Source organism: Oenanthe melanoleuca, chromosome 2 (genome assembly GCF_029582105.1).
Source record: "Oenanthe melanoleuca isolate GR-GAL-2019-014 chromosome 2, OMel1.0, whole genome shotgun sequence".
NCBI classification, from domain to species: Eukaryota; Metazoa; Chordata; class Aves; order Passeriformes; family Muscicapidae; genus Oenanthe; species Oenanthe melanoleuca.
The window spans coordinates 60345242-60361750 of NC_079335.1; the positions used below are offsets into that span (position 1 = coordinate 60345242).

The window sequence follows — 16509 nt, forward strand, 5'->3', positions numbered from 1 at the left end:
CATTATGCCATTAATTCAAGTGAGAGGTCTCTGCCAGGATATAATGGTCTTAGCTTTCCTCTCAGCCACTTAAAAATCAGTCCATCCTTTGAAATGTCTGTATTTTCCTTAGTTATTAGTGGAGAGGTTTGTTCTCTTTTCTTTTTTACCCTGAAGAAATTTGTGTTAAGCAAAGCCATATTAAAAGCGCAAATCAAGTACTCAGAAACAAGAAGATTCCTGAATTAATGTTATTTGAGAAAATGTAATTTTTATGTTCTTGTGCAATGCTAGACAAGTTTCTAAACTCAGATTTTCCAGACATGTTCACTAATTGGCATTTCTCATCGTCTGGGTGCTTTTTTTCTTCAAAGCCATTCAAGCAGGGATGCAGTAATTCACAGAAGTGGGAGCTGTTCACTGAATATATCAAGTTCTATTTAAAAAATCTAAGTAGCCATATCCACTGTTCCCCTAAAATCCAAGTTTTTGCCCAGACTTAAAGTCTAACTAACCCCCCCCAAAAAAGGTGTAAAGCAGATTTCAGACCAATCTGGCCAATATGTAAGTTTTAGAGAAGTTTGAAAACATATTCAAAAAAGTTACTGATTATGTTGCTGAGGTGGGAACTTTCCAAATATAGAAATTTCAAGAGCAAAATTACTGTAGGAATGTTTACAATAACATCCCTATTATCTGTTCTCTTCAATATATTTCTAAACTAAGTTTTTAAATCCATTGGTAAGACAGAGTTAAGAAAATATTATATGGTGGGATCAATCAGAAAGGAATGGGACATGGACCTGAGTGAAGAAACAGTGAGCAAGGATGCTCGATGCCATGGCAGATCTCCCCCAGCCATGGGGATGACAGACACACTGTCAGCATGACAAATAGCATACATGACAGCTCTTTGGTGGGAATGTTCTATTTACAGGAACAGAAAGAAATTGCTATTTGCAAGTTGCAGAACTTTACTAGATATAGGGAATGAAACATTGGCTTACCTAAACATGTTATCCAACAAAAAAAATTAAAGGCTGTTGCAGTTATTTGTGGTCTGAAGGAATTTAGTGCCAACACTGCATGTTCTAAAGCTACAGAGACTTTCAAAAAGAAAACAACAGGGATACACTTCAAAACTTAATTAGAGGGAAATGTACCACAGATCCTGCCAGTCTCTATGAAAATCAAGAATTTATAAAAATATCTTAAATGGTTACTGATTTCAAAGAACTAAGTACCTTTTCACTTCTAGAATACTAAATAGGAGTTAATTCCAACTAGAGGGTATTCTTCATGTAAGAGATTAAATTTTAACAGTTAGATCTCATAGTTTCCAAATTAATTTGAAAACCTCAGTTACCTCTTGCACTTCACTCTCATTAAAAATCCTTTAGCAGATCTATAAATTTGAAAATCATTGTGGTGCATTCTTACGATACACAGGCTTTTGTAAAATAATATTAGATTCCTATTTTGTATACGGAAAAAGGAAATAAATTAACTCCTGGGTAATATCCCTGAAACATTAGCAGTATGAATGGTGCTGGAGCATAATTAGGTTTGCAGAAATTCTCTCCTCTGTACACCCATACACTATGCTATTTAAGTCTAGTTTTGAAAACTGTAATTAAACAGTCAGAAAACCACTGGAAAAGAAACAAAATAACCAGCCACATAAAAGTCACAGGGAGAAAACAAACAAACAAGCCCCTGGTTGATCATTTAGGTTTCTTAATGAGTTCTGGTAATTCCAGTAAGTTACAGAAGCCAGGAAGAACCTGAGCAGCCAGCTCCCTTCTTTCAAACAGCTCTATTACGCTTCAAAAAACCAAATCACTGCTCAGCTTACTGAAATAACATTTTTCTCCTGTATGCATTCTTGTCAGATAAATCTATAGCTAATAATTCCTCTCTGCCTGCTCGTTTATCCATACTGAAACACCAGGAGAAATGCAATTCCCAGAGCTCCTGCTAAGCCCCTTTGCCAGCCTGGAAAGAATTTTCAGGGGCTGGGAGTTTATGGTCAGGCTACAGCATGGCATCCACAGAGCAAGGAATGCTGTCCTGTTTCATCAACTCTGGCAACGATGGCACAGGGCTGGAAGAGCCACCAGGTTTGTGGAGAACTGGGGGAAGTCCAGCCCACTGCACCAGCAAACTGAGCAAAGACACTGGACCTGTGGATGGACCAGCTGGACTGGCTGGACCTGTGATGCCCAGCATTTCAGAGTCAGAAACAAGCCTTTTTTAAGGGACAGACAGAAGGTCTCCTCTTTTTCAACATATTCATCCATCTCTCCCTGTTGCCATCATGCCACTTACAGTTTGGAGCAGGTGGAAATTATTCACAGTTACCAGCTGGGGATTCCCTGGGCAAATGGAACACTGGTTCACGAGTTCCCTCCCAGCAGCTCCAGGCCAGGGAGCAGAGCTAGTGGACACTGCTGAAACACACCTGGTGCCAGCTTACAGCTCTGGGGAGAGTTCCTAATTGCTGTAAATTAGCTGCCACTATCTGGTGGACAGCAGAGGATCCAAGAACTTTGACTTGTTGCTGTCATTCTGCCCTCGCCCAGATGCTGCAAAGGACATCTTGACTCTGCCAGGTGTTGGGACAGCTGGCCAAGAGAACCAGGGGCAGAACCTCATCCTCCTGCCAGGCAAGGTCAGTCAGGCTGGGGGGATGGGGTGAGGAGAGGCACCAGGAGTGTTATCATCCCTGCTCTGCAGCATCTCACTGCTGGGGCACTGGAGAGGCACCAGGAGTGTTCATCCCTGCTCTGCAGCATCTCACTGCTGGGGCACTAGAAGACCTTGTGCTGCTGCTAATCTGAATTTAATCTGCCATTTTTGTTTGAATGCAGGGTCACAGCCACACTCAGTTCACTGCCTCAGCCAGCTCTAACACTGCTGTGCACACCCAAAATGGCAGGAAAAAATTCAGCCACCACAAATCTTTATATAAATACAGCAAGTGGGGGAAAAAACCATAACTTACAGGTAAATATGCACATTAATGAATTCTGCCTTTTGTCTCACACCCACATCTCTGAAATGGAATAAAAGGGCAATTCAATCCTGGGGTACACAAACACTGGCTGAGTTCATGAGCAAAGCCAGACTGAACTGGATATAAACATATCTGTGTGGCTTGGAGAAATTAAGGCAATTGAGCTCATGACTTTGGTACAGCTCTGGCTGTACCATTGTTTCTGTAGAGCTGTATGAGAGTAACATTTACAGGTTCTTACTCCTTACTCTGACCAAAGAGAAAGCTGGATTTCACAAGGATCGTAATCTGGGAGCTCCCATTGATTTCAATCAGTGGTTACCAATTCTGAAAAAAAATCCATAGGTAGTGGGCTTTGCTCTACTGTTTAGGCAATCAGACCATCAGCCCCATTCCCCTGTTTGTAGAATTTTTTTTAATAGGTTATTCATTGAGAAATACTAAGAAATACTAAGAAAATTAAAGACAATGTGGGTATTAGAATTGCGAGATATGCATGAGATTTTTGTTGTGTGCTTTGTTAGCTGTTTGTCAATCTAGCAATCCTCACCCCCAAGAGAAAAAAGAAACCCAAACCAAATAAGAAAAGGCCAAAATTGTAGGACAATATGACAAAAAGGTCTCTGATCTCCTTGACTCTTTTCAGAAATAAAAGTATTTACTCATGTAACAGCAGATTCTCGTTGCTTTCTACAGTAGAAAAGAGACATGTTGCAACCTATTTCCTTCAGTTACCTGCAGTCCCAGAAATGCATTGATCCCTTAGGGTGGAGAGGGGAACAACAGAGAGATTTTCCACCTGTGTCCAGTGGCCCCACACCAGCATGGCCAGACCTTGCTGCTGCCCTTCCTCCCTACAGGAGCAGCCTGTACATCATGGCCTTTCCCAAACAGCCTATCCTGCACCTAACATTTACAATTAAAACAAAAACAAAAACAAAAAAACAACAGAAACACCTTAATAGTGGAAAATGAGCATAGAAGCCACCTTTTCTCAGTCTTTTCTAGACAGACTCAATGCTTCACAAGGAAAATCGTAGAAAAGTCATGAAGAGCTTTTGGTGGTAAAACTATTCTGATATTGTAGCCTGAGTAACTGAAAGAGGCTAGGGACACATTTTCAAGTATTTTAAAGAAAGATGTAATTATGGCATTAAGCTAGTATTGGTTATCTTATAATCTTTCATTAAGTAATTCTGAATGCACTGTAGGGTGACTTTAATAGAACAGAAATATCTATTACCATAATACAGAATACTAGTAAGTAACTCCTGTGACAGAAAAGCCTATGTATTGGGAAAGAACTGTGAAAGCAATGAAAAGCTTCACTTTTCCAAATTAACTCTGATCTTCAGATTTTGATACTGAATTTTTGAGTCATTATGTTTGAATAATATAAAGGACTTGGTATATAATACACCACTTTAGATTAGGTTTATCAAGTGTCTAATAAAGCAGGATGTTCATCTCTTTTGTCTTCTGGGTGAGGACTCTTTTATTATAGTGTAGTATCTTTTGTTTTAATGCTGCTCTGCAGTGGATTGCCAGCTCATTAATTTTTCTGCTATAACACCCAAATCCCTTTGCTGATCAGTGTGCTGAATGATTGATTCCCTGCTCCCAGACTAATTTTTTACATTGGACTGCATTTACCATCTGGTAGATAAATCATCCAAAACACTCAAATTCGGAGCCTGGTTCCAGTGATCCTCTTTGTTTGTTCAGTCAGCAGCATGAACATCACTTGCAAATGTGGAGGTTGTGTTCTCTCACCTGGATAACTGCTCCATATTGCAGACACAGGTTTCAACAAAGAGCACTGAGACAAAAATAAACCTCTTCTCATTAACAGCAATAAACCAAAAAGCCCCCCAAAACAACAAAAAAGAGGTATCTGTTCCTTGTGTTTTCTAGACAAAATTTTTGTTTCATCCCTACCATAGTTACTTCCTTCTCACATGGAAAAGAGTATTTCTTACTGCACAGAACCAATTTTGCACATTCCAAACACATTTAACTATTTTCACAAAGACATCCTTTGTAGATGTAAACACCTGCACAAGTGGAGAAAAGGACATCCTTTGCAGTTAAAACAGAGAGATACAATGAAATAAATTGCCTTCCCAACCCATGTTTTATATGAGAAAACAATTCTATAACCTCAACAGGAGCCTGCCAGTTTTATTTTCACTTTTATAACCCTGAAATGATACTTCCATAAAATTATACTTCCAATCAAGACAGCGAAAAAGAACTCTGCCTCACAGAATTGTCTTGGCAAAATTCTGGGAGAGGTGAAGGATGAAGAAAAAGCTGAGGGAAAGAGATGGTGCTTCAGGAAAAGAACCATTCACCTGCCCACTGCACGTGGTGATATCGCTCAGGGAGGGGACAGGGCATCCCTTTCTTTAGTCTAAGGATTTTTTGCTGCTCTTTGCTTTTCTGAAGAGCCCATTTGGCACAACACACCGACCTCTGTCTCTCCCAGAGGGATCAGGCAGAGGCAGCACACAATCAGAGTCAATACTAATTAGCAAAATGTAAACATTTCATTAGATCAATGCTTCCCTGAATTTTTAAAGCAACAAAATGCTATCCAGCCTCAATTTTTTATCAAACTTTCTATGGAAATGCCTGTTGAAAGCACTGTTTTAGCTGTCTCCATCAACCAGCTAAAGAGTTTATAACTCATTCATGTGTTTTATGGACACACTTAAGGATTAAAACTTGTGTTTTCAAAAGCACTCATTCATTTTGAATGCCTAGGCTGGACACTTTCTGAACATGCATAAACACCTTTAACTATCTTGTCTCTCAAGATTTCATGTTGCTCTGGCTAAGAATCTTTTTCAGTTCAAAAATTTAGAGGAAATAGATCCACTTCTGCAAATTATGTTTAGCCAAACACTCATTCTTTGTAGTTATATGTGAAGTGTCTCTGAATAGGAAAGAAAGCAAGTAAATCTCTTGTGAGGTACAACAAACTCCTCCATACACTTCAGGCTTAAGCAACAGGACACTTTGTCACCCACTGCTGAAATATGTGTGTTTACAGGAGATTTTCTATAGCCAAAAACAAGCAGATGTGACAGCAGGTTTTCATGGGGGACTGTGTCCCTTCTTCCCTCACCACCTGCAGAGTTCTCATCAGTCTCACCAAACTGAGACTGGTTAAAACCCTTCCTAAAGCAGCATTTTTTTGACAGCCACAGGTGAACACTGACATGTGTCAGACTCCTGAAGCTGGGTAGAAAAGTGTCAGTCTGGAAACAGCCAGGGCTGAAGCTGGGATAAAGCAATCAGAGCCCCTAAAGAGGTGCATTTTGTGCTCCCCTCCAACAGGCTATGGTGATGAAGGGTAGATTAACCAGAGCTTGCACAGATCCAAGTCTCTGGCTTGCCTGACTGCCCCCATTCACCCCATCTGCTTCCACACGGATCCCATGGGACTGGTGAGGCACAGGAGATGCCCCAGGGCTTTCCTAGAGGAGCACGGCTGCTGCCTGCCAGCAAGCCAGGCAACTGGAATGAGGCTGCCTACAGCTTGGCAGCCAGATTTCAGCAGGTTTTGGCCTCCAGACAAGACCTGAGACATTTCATGTCCTGAACACCCTTTTGTCTGTCTGTCTACATTGTACCTGTTCTCTTTGGCTGCTCTCCAGGGGATGGTCTGTGCATCTTACAGAAGGACAGAGCTTTGCACCTATTTAAGATACACAGGAGCATGCCAAGGTCTCAGCCTGGTAGGAAAAGGTGGAGAAAATCTACCAAGAAAAGTCAGATCATTTCAGAAAAATTACTGATAGTTTTGTCTCATTCGAGATTTTCTTTCCTTTAATTTTTACATGTTTTCCTGCTGGTCTTAATTAACACTCTTTTTGAACCATGGATGAGGATCTTGCCAGCTTGAACACAGTTATATAATGTGGGTGTTTCAAGACTGTAACTGCAACTAAATTTATTTTTATAATACGAAACCAAAAGAGAGGTATTACAAGGGGTTAGTTTTATTCTAAACCAGATCCTTTAAACACTGTTCCTGTAACACATACTCTACTATCAGAAAAGTCCTGCCTTTTCAGTCCTTCGAAATTATCTACTGTAATGAGAATTTAAATTATCCTAAAATAAATCCCGATTTGCTAGTCAAACACTGCCTCCTCACAAAGCACATTGTGACCAGTGAGGCAGTTTTAGAGCAACTTAAAAGAACTTGAACACTGATATCAGTGTAACATTAAATTGCTCTCTTAAATGGAGAAATTCACATCAATAGATATGCAAATGCATGCAGAGCCTGATCTGTCTCCAGCTCCCAGCCAGCCAGGTCTGGGGATGCAGTCGGGTCAGGGAGAGCTGAAGCCTTTCAGGTACTCCTGTAGCAAAGACTTTCACTGGCATCTTGCTCCACAGAAGTTCCCTGAAAAGAATCTTGAGAGAGAAAAAAGACCTGGAAATTTTCCCTCTTTAAAATAAACAAACAAATAGTAAAAGATACGACCCATAAATCCCAGATACCTAACTGCTCAACTAATGGCACCACTAGATACTGTCCTAATAATACAAGATTAAACAATTCTGCTTTCACATCCCCCTGCAGCCATCTGTGAACTGAATTAGAACCAAAGATACATTGTAGCTGTTTATCAAGACAAATAAACAGATTTCAGGTTCTCCAGGAAACTTTAATTTCATCAGATCACAGTTTTGACTGCTGAACTTACTCCTAATCAGATTTTGTCTGTAACTTCTTATCCTTCTGTGGAAGAAAAATATCATACAAAGAAGACTAAGAAATGATTTCATAAAATAAAATTTATTTTCAACTGATGTAGTGAAAAAAGCTCTTTCTTATACACTTAGGAATTCCACAAAATACAGTTCCACTCTCCCACATTCTCTCTTTTTCTTCCTCTATTTCTCCGTATTTCTAAATTGTTAGAATTTTAGGATGATCTAGGAATAAACTACAGCAATTAGAAGAGATTATTTAGTTTACAGCATAGTATTTAATTGTCATTTTCTTATAATCTAAAGCTATTTTTGGGACAGACATTTTTTAAAAAGAGTACTTCTACATAGAATATCCTTGGTCTTTGGTTCTACTGCCATTACAGTCAGTTTAGAAAAAGACAGGGGCTTCCACCTCAATAATACCAACATGCCCCCATCTCCACTCTTGTTCACAGCACTTGCAAGGACTAAGTGAGGAGAATATGCAGGAGTCCTGAGTCACAAGAATAGATTCTTTTCCAACATCCCTGATGCTCAGCATTCTTCCTTCCACAAATGTTACAGCTCCTGTTATCCTAGGAGCTATTGCCACTGCCTGCTTGGTGGACTCTCTCCAAAGTCTGACCACAGGCTGGAAAAGTCACAAGGGCTTTCAGCTGATGGATCAATGGTGGAATGTAATGATCTCTTTAGAGACTCCTGTCAATATCTCTGCATTTGTCCCTCTCTACCCAAAGTTCTTGGGCACAGCTTCTTTTTTTTTTTTTCAAGTACAAGTAAATATTAACACTCCCCTTTATCCAGTCTACTGTCAAACCGACAAGATATAAAATATTTATCCTTACATCAACAGGAAGAAAAGGACCAGACTTCTTATTTTCCCCTTAATAGGAATTATCTGAGAAATCTTGGTACAGAAAGAATGTTTCCTCAGCAGTATTTTCCACAACAAACACAGCTTCTTTTTTCCTCTTTTCAAAAAACCAATAAAGAAATTGGATTCAGTCCAATCCCCTCAGTCAAGCCTCAATTGCTCCATCACACTACCAGTTCCCACTAGTGACAATGATGGAGTGACACCTGTTACAAGATGATTTTCTGCTATTCTGACACTTTCAATTCTACTTTAATTACCTTTTGGCTCTTTAATCAGTATAAGAATCTGTACTGCAAGGACATTACAAGTCTAGGCAATTACACTAAAGGGAAACAAATATATGCATGCCCACTGTCCGAGTTTTAATTTCTCTTTTTAATAATTGTTTTTACTTTTTATTTACAGGTGATTTATATTCATGCCCTTTGATAGTTTCTCAGAGTGACATGTAACCTGACTGAATTTAGATCATTTACTTCAGAAGTTCGATTGCCACAAACACATAACACATTTTATTTGGCTTGACTGCTATAATTCATTTACAGGAACATAACTCATAGTATCTTAGATAAAATAACCAATTACTCTAGTCCCACCTACCATTTCAGATCAAGTGTAACTACACAAACACAAAACAACATGTAATCTTAAAATAGGATAATTTACCTGAACCTGTATCTCTCTTACATCCCTTGCTCCTAATGTTCTCACCAACATGACTGCATATCTTTAGCACAAATTGGTTTTGCTCTGTGGAACTTAAAATGATACACCAAACAAAACCTCTCATCCACTTAATTTGAGCAAAAAGCACAAAGGGTATGTCTGTTCTAGCTGATAAGCACAGATGAAAGCCAGTCTTGAGGCCACATCTCATTCTGGTTCACAGAGCCCCCACTGAGCCCAGGCAGAAACCACGGCTGAGCTCCAGAGACCAGCAGTGCCTGGGGTTTGTATCCTCCAAAATCCACGGTCACATCTGCCACGTGGGCTGGGCCAAGGGAATGCTCACTCTGCCCTGTACAGCAGGGACAGCCTGGATCCAAGCTTCAGGCAACACAACAGAGTGAGAAATGGGCACATAAAACTCATTTTGGCCAACTCACTAATTATCTTAAGGCTTCACCTCAAGTGTAGACATACCAGATATGAGTAGCTTTAGACCCCATCTTATCCTAAGGTAAAACAGCTACAACAGCACTATAACAGGTGTCCAGCAACAGTAAGCCTGGGGGATTCCTGCTACAGGATCTGGAGGACAGACATGAAGGCATCTAAGAAAGTAATGGAAACAAATGCACCACATTTGCATTTAAACAGGATCTCATCTTGCCCATTCAATCCTCAGTAATCTATCTTGAAACAACTTTATCTTTACTCACTTGACTCAGAGAGATCTTAAGAAAAGCAGGGCCAGCACACAGTCTGTGAGACTCATAGGTGGTGCACAGAATGGTCCCTAGTAAGTCTATTTTATCACATGAAGGAACAGCACACTGAAAGGCTTACAGCACAAGTATATCCCTGTTAATTAAAATTCCAGGTGTACACATCCATACCAGTGCACTGAGCAATACCTCTCAGTGAGTCTGTGTACCTTCCACCTAAATCTGCAATGTTCAGTCAGTTATGATCCAGCTGCAACCCCTGTGGCTCCACAGGTGACCAGAGCATATCCCACATCAGAGATTCAACCGGACTAAAACTGAATCTGATGATGCCCAGGAGCAGCTTGTGTCTCTGGAGAGCAGCATCAGATTAGGAGCTCAGGAAGGAATAGCATGTTGTACTTACCTTCACACAGGGATGCCCAATAACAACCCCCTGTAGCTCCCAGCCCCCTCACACAACTACCCCAGAGCCTGAGCACACCCCAGAGCCACAGCATCACACCACCAGTGTGATGGGCACATCACAGTCAGGGAGTATCAGAAATGTTACAGAAAAAGGCTACAGGCAGCGCTGGGAACAATACAATATCTCCAAAACACCAGCCTGGGACTCTCTTCTCCAGAAAGAAATACCTATTTTGTTTTTACCCCATTCTGGGTAAAACAGGGATATTTTATTTCATTATCTTAGCTAAGTATGGACTGGCAGATGAACAAACACACACAAGTCCATATTGTCAATTAACTCCAGATACATCTTAATTCTCTGTTTCCTGCTCTAATCACTTTATCAAATGTTCTTCCCTTGGCCAGGGATGATGCAATTATAATTTAACAAAAGGCCAAGCTGAAATGCATGTGCCAAAGGAGCAGAATCAAAGCTGAAAAAAGCCATCTTTACGTTCGTGTTGTCTGCCTGTGTCCTCCACTTGAAATGTTCTTTTGTTACATCAAACTCTTTCTTAAGCAGCATATTCTGTAGCAATAAAGGAGAGGACTTCAGCATTTCTGAAAAGAAATAACAAATAAATAAAGGTATCTATATAATCTAACAATAATAAAATGTTACCAGCCCAGGAACCGTCAAGAAGTGCAAAAGAACCTGCTAAGGCAGCAGGTCAGACTGATGCACATAACAAAGTTGCAAAACAGTAGAAAAAGGAGAAGCATTTTGCTTCTTTGAATATGGAAAGCAATTTAGAGAGTCCAGCCATTTGAAGAAGTAGTAGTAGTGTTCTCAAGTTTATCTTTCAGTATAAACAGCAATGTACGTGGTGGCAGTCCACTGAGAAGGGTGCTAATGCCAACATCTGGCCCCATGTGTAAATACAGGAAACTCATCTTTTTCAGGGAGTAGCTCCTTCAGTAAAAGTTAATGAGGCTGTGCAGAGGTAAGTGAGAGGAAAATCTGACCCAGATACTGTGTGTTGATGTTAGTTCTTTCAAAATAAAGTTGAGTACTGAAACCCTGCCATTTTGCATGAAACAGTTAACACACAGCAGAATCTGACTACTGCATTTAAAACAAATTTTTCCTTCCATATTTTTGGAGTTACCCTGAAAATAGTGCCTGCCACAAGTATGTATATAGCACATACATTTGCTTGTGTCTATTTTTAGTAGAACCAAATCTTGCTGAATGCCTTCAATATAGCATACAGTTTTCTAATTCCAGGCTGGAAAGCCCTCTTTCTGTGACAGTTTCCAAATAATGATGTCCCTGTGTTCCACATCATCTTAGAAACTTCCCCATACATTTCAGCAGCCTTCCATATTTAATCTCACTGATTAATGCTCGTGCCATGGTCTAATGACCCACATGTCTCTGATGGGTAAGCCGCTAACGCCAGTGACACATTAACCTATTAACCTCTCTTTAAAAATAACCATCATATTCATACAAATAGAAGGAAAAGTCAGGCAGCAGCAGCAAAACAGTAGCGTTGTGTATCACACAGTAACACAGTGTATGTCTAAACCGGGTAAAACGAAGAGGAGCATTTCAGGAACGTGTAGCAGATTTATTATATTGCAAGACCGATTTGCCACAGTTTGCTGGTCTGCGAATTTGATAGCCTGCTTTAGCAGCATTATCCGTATTGTAAAATGTAATTGGGAGGAAGATCACTCTTCCGTTCACTCATTTCTTGGAATCTCTGGTGCAGTTTGGGCACCTTACCCTGGAAGGTACCGAGAGTTCCTTCCAACGCGTAAATTGCCTTCCAATCGCGCTGAAGACAATGGGAGCGGGGGCTCTGCGCACAGGGCGAGAAACCTTCATCACCTTGGAGAAGGCACTTTGCACAGCTCTCGCTGGCGATTCGTGCAGCGGAGCAAACCTATCATTTTAAAAGGCAGGAGGAGGCATGCACAGCCATTTTTCAGAGAAAAAAAATATAGATTCCCTTTTCCAAACAGTAGTTTTAGAAGACAAGGAAATCTTTCTAAAAAGCTGCAAACTTTACATTGTATGTATTTACTTTGTTCTACTTCAAAACCATCATATCCCTTAAGATCTAAGAAAACGCGCTGCTGTCATGACAAACCACATCGCAACCTTACAACACTAGCATATAATTATGTATATTATGCATAAGTCATGCAACCAAAGCAGGGGAAACCCAACAAAAAGCTTATTCTGAGCACATCACGGTATTTTGCTGCCTGCACTTCATCCAGAGTGAATCCACTCAAGAGCCGGCAGACGGACGGGCGGAGAGGCTGCCCCGTGTCTGGGCTGTTCACAGCAAGAGCGAGACCCAAGAAGCAGCCCCTGTGACCGCCGGGGGCTGCGCTCCCGGCTCGCAGCCCGTGCCAGCGGCAGGACGGGAGGGAGGACGCGGAGCAGGGGCGGGATGCGGGCACCTGCCGGCACCGCGGCGGGGCGGCGGGGAGCCACCACAGCCCGGAGGCGGCGGCAAAGCCCTTCCCTTCACCGGGGACACCCCGCAGAGGGGGCTCCCCGCGCCCCGGAGAGGGACATCTCCCCGCCGCACCCGGGGCCGGGCGGGCGCCGCTCCTTTGTTTTCCGCCGCCCGCAGCGCCGCGCCGCGCCGGGCCGGGCGGAGCAGGGGCCGCGCTCAGCCCTCCCTCCTTCCCTCCACGTGCACGCGTGGGTGCCCGCAGGGCTGGCAGCCGGCGGGGCATTACCTGAGCAGTTGATGCCTTTCCCCTTGCCGCCGCCCTGGCACTCGGAGCCGGGCAGGGGATGGGAGGCGCGGGCGGCGGGCAGCGCGGAGAGGGCGAGCACCAGGAGGGCCGAGGTGTAGCAGAGCGCCAGCGGGGGTCCCGCCCGCAGCAGCGGCCGGGCGGCGGCGGGGCTCTCTCCCAGCATGGCGAGGGGCGGCCGAGGAGCAGCGCCGGCGGCAGCGGGATGGCGGCGGCAGGCCCGCAGCATCAACCGGAGCCCGCGGCGCCGCCCGGGCGGGACCCTCCTTTCTCCGCCGCGCCGGAGCGCACCTTCAGCATCCCCCCGCAGCGGCCGCACGGACCCGCCGCCGCCGCCGCCGCCCGGGCGCGGGCAGCGCTGTCCCCGCCGGCCGCGCTCGCTGCGAGCCCGTCCGCCCGCGGGGCCGCCTCGCCCCGGCCGCGCTCCTTTGTGCGCGGCGCCCGGCAGCGCCGCCGCTCCGCCTGCAACAAAGGGAGCGGAGCCGAGACGCTGCTGCTGCCGCCGCCGCCGCCGCGGAGGGGGAGGAGGAGGAGGGAGAGAGAGCGAGAGAGAGAGGGGGGAGGAAGCACACGTGATGGCAGCCCCCTCCCCCGGGACCGGAGGGGAGGCGAGGGGCTTCGCCTCGCTCGGCGGGCAGGGCGAGCGGCGGCGGCAGCGCCCGCCCCCACGGCGGGAGCGGCGCGGGGTCCCGGGCCGGCAGCGGGCACGGAGACACCCGTGCGGGGACAGCACCGATGGGGAGCGGAGCAGACAGGGTCCCCAGGGGCGTCCGGGAGGGAGGACTGCTGGCACAGCGTTTGTCACTGTCCGGGGTGGTTTTTATTTTTCACTAATTAGCCAGCGTCGGTGGGGTTGGGAAAGAAAGCAAAAAGACCATCTCTTCTATAATTGTAAGGGTTGTGCTTAATTTTCACTGAACGGAAACCCAGCACGGATAGCGGGAGCATTTGCGCCAGTCCAAGCCAATTAGTATGTTTACGGTGGAGGCAGTGAGTTCTGTGACAGAGTGTTTTTACTATCTTCGGGTTTTCCCTTCCTTTACACGGAGACACTTCAGAGGTCAGAAGCACTGCACAGATAGAAGGTACCAGGCATGTATCTTGAGTGCAGATGCTCAGCATGTATCTGTGTGGCTGAAAGCTTTGTGTAAATTGACAGCACAGTGACTGTTTTCATATAGTGGAAACACAAGACAATGCTTTACATTCAACGAGATTTTTTTCCTGTCTCAGTTGTCACGTTTCATGTGAATTTTTTAATCCACTGTGCAAGCCATTTGTTTTTCAGGCATAAAAACTGCCTTTTTTCCTTGATCTCTCTGCTGCTACACCGCTGATGGGCTGTAAAGTGTAGAGCTTGTGCGAGGAGATCTGGCTTGCACTAAGGTATAGCTCTTGTGTGAGGAGACCTTTGAGCAGTTTGTTAACCAGAGCAGTCAAGAGCAAGGCCATAAATCCAGGAGTAATCTTGGGGAGGCACAGTGGTCACACATATCAACACAGATTGTTGTCTGTTTAAATACAGCATTGAAGACTAAGTCCTGTATTACTAAGAGAGCAATTTCCTTTTGGCATAGGGGGTTCAGCACTGGCTGCCTCTGCCAAGTCAATGTTCTTCTGTAATTACTTGGTGATGCTAGATGTGAGAAGAGCTCTGCTCCTCAGTAAGGTGGGGCACATTAACTCGAATGGAACTGACTCTGATGAAGCTGGGCTACTGAGGTACACTGGACAAGATGTTCAAATCTCTCTAGGTTTGCAAGCTGCTGTCTGGTTTGCTAAGCAGATAAACCTTTCGGATCTTTGGGTCATGGGACTGGCACAGATGTTTTGAAGGCAGCATTTTGCTGTTGTAGGAGCAAATGCTCTGTATACTCCTTCCATAAACACATCTACTAAATATGCTGAAGAGCTGGACCAGAACAGCCCTCATCTTGAATCCATTCCAGACCAGTTCATATCCATTTGTCCTTATGCCATCCAGTGTTCCAGTTAGTCATTTCTCTTTCCCTTGCATCTAAATCTGTAATATATTTATAGGAAGTAGTCATAGCCACTCTTTGCTGGTCTAACCTATCAGTACATTTTATTAGTCTCCTCCTGTAAGACAGAGCCTCTGTAACTCAGATTTTACTGCACTAGATAAAGTTTGGATTCAGCTTTCAGTTTGTAACAGCTTTTCACAAACCATTTCCAGTCTCTGCAATGGAGGTAGTCTCTCCTGATTTCTTCCAAAATTACCTTTTTTAATACAGCCAGTCTGCTTTTTATATGACCAAATCTCACTGATGGTTCAAGTCGTGGCGTGAGTGACAAATACAGGCTACTCTTTGTATTTGTCATTTACAGTCCATATTAATAAAAATGCTTTTTATAAATATCTGAGTGCATTACCACATCTTTTCCATTGTTGCATTCCATTCCATTTTTTTTATTCCATCCCATTTCTTTTATTCCAGTCCTCAAGATTATGTAGCCATCTCTTCAGTATATTCTGAACCTCCTCTCTATTAATAGTCTTGCACAGTTCTTTGAGTCCACTTCCACACCCACAACAATGAAAAGATATGCAAATACAAACTATAGAGCAAATTTTAACAGTAACAGTACTTCTCCCAGATCAAACATCCCTCTTCCAGGGCAGTGGGTTATCCGCTGTAGGGAGTTCCCAACTGAATTTACAACTCTGTTTCAGTTCCCATGTCATTCAGCTTAGACAGGCAAGCTATGTGCTGGGCTAGTAGAATGGTTTGGGATGTTCCAACCCTCCTGCCATGGGCAGGGACACCTTCCACTACACCTGGTGGCTCGAAGCCCCATCCAGTTTGACCTTGAACACTTCCAGGGATGGGACACCCACATGCTCTTGCAGTTTAAAGTTTCTGCCCCTTGTCCTATTCATGTAAACCCTTGTAACAAGACCTCTCCAGCTTTCTTGCAGGTCCCCTTCAGATGCTGAAAGGCTGCTATAAGGTCTTCCTGGAACCTTCTCTTCTTCAGGCTAAGCAACTCTAATTTTCTCATCCTGTCATCATAGAAAAGGTGCTGCAACCCTCTGATCATCTCTGTGTCTCTTTTCTGTACATGTCCTTCTTATCTTGGAGGCTCCAGAGCTGGCCACAGTATTCCAGGTGGGATCTCACAGGAGTAGAGTAGAGAGGGAGCATCATCTCCCTTGATCTGCTGGCCATGCTGGTTTTGATACAGCCCAGGACATGTTTGGCTTTCTGGGTTGCAAGTGCACATTGCTGGCTCAGGTTGATCTTCTTAACAACCAACACCCCCAAATCCTTCTCCCCAGGGCTATTCTCAATCCATTCTCTGCCTGAATTTTTGCTTGGGGT

At 43.8% G+C, this 16509-nt stretch overlaps 1 protein-coding gene across 1 annotated transcript in view; it reads right to left on the reverse strand.

Annotated features, from left to right (window-relative positions):
• TMEFF1 (transmembrane protein with EGF like and two follistatin like domains 1) overlaps window positions 1-13546 on the reverse strand; it is a 110315-nt gene extending 96769 nt beyond the window's left edge. The window contains exon 1 of the mRNA XM_056483253.1: window positions 13148-13546. Coding sequence (XP_056339228.1) covers window positions 13148-13394 — 247 coding nt within the window. The 5' untranslated portion in view covers window positions 13395-13546. The remainder of the gene's footprint in view (window positions 1-13147) is intronic.
• Window positions 13547-16509: the final 2963 nt, after the last annotated feature.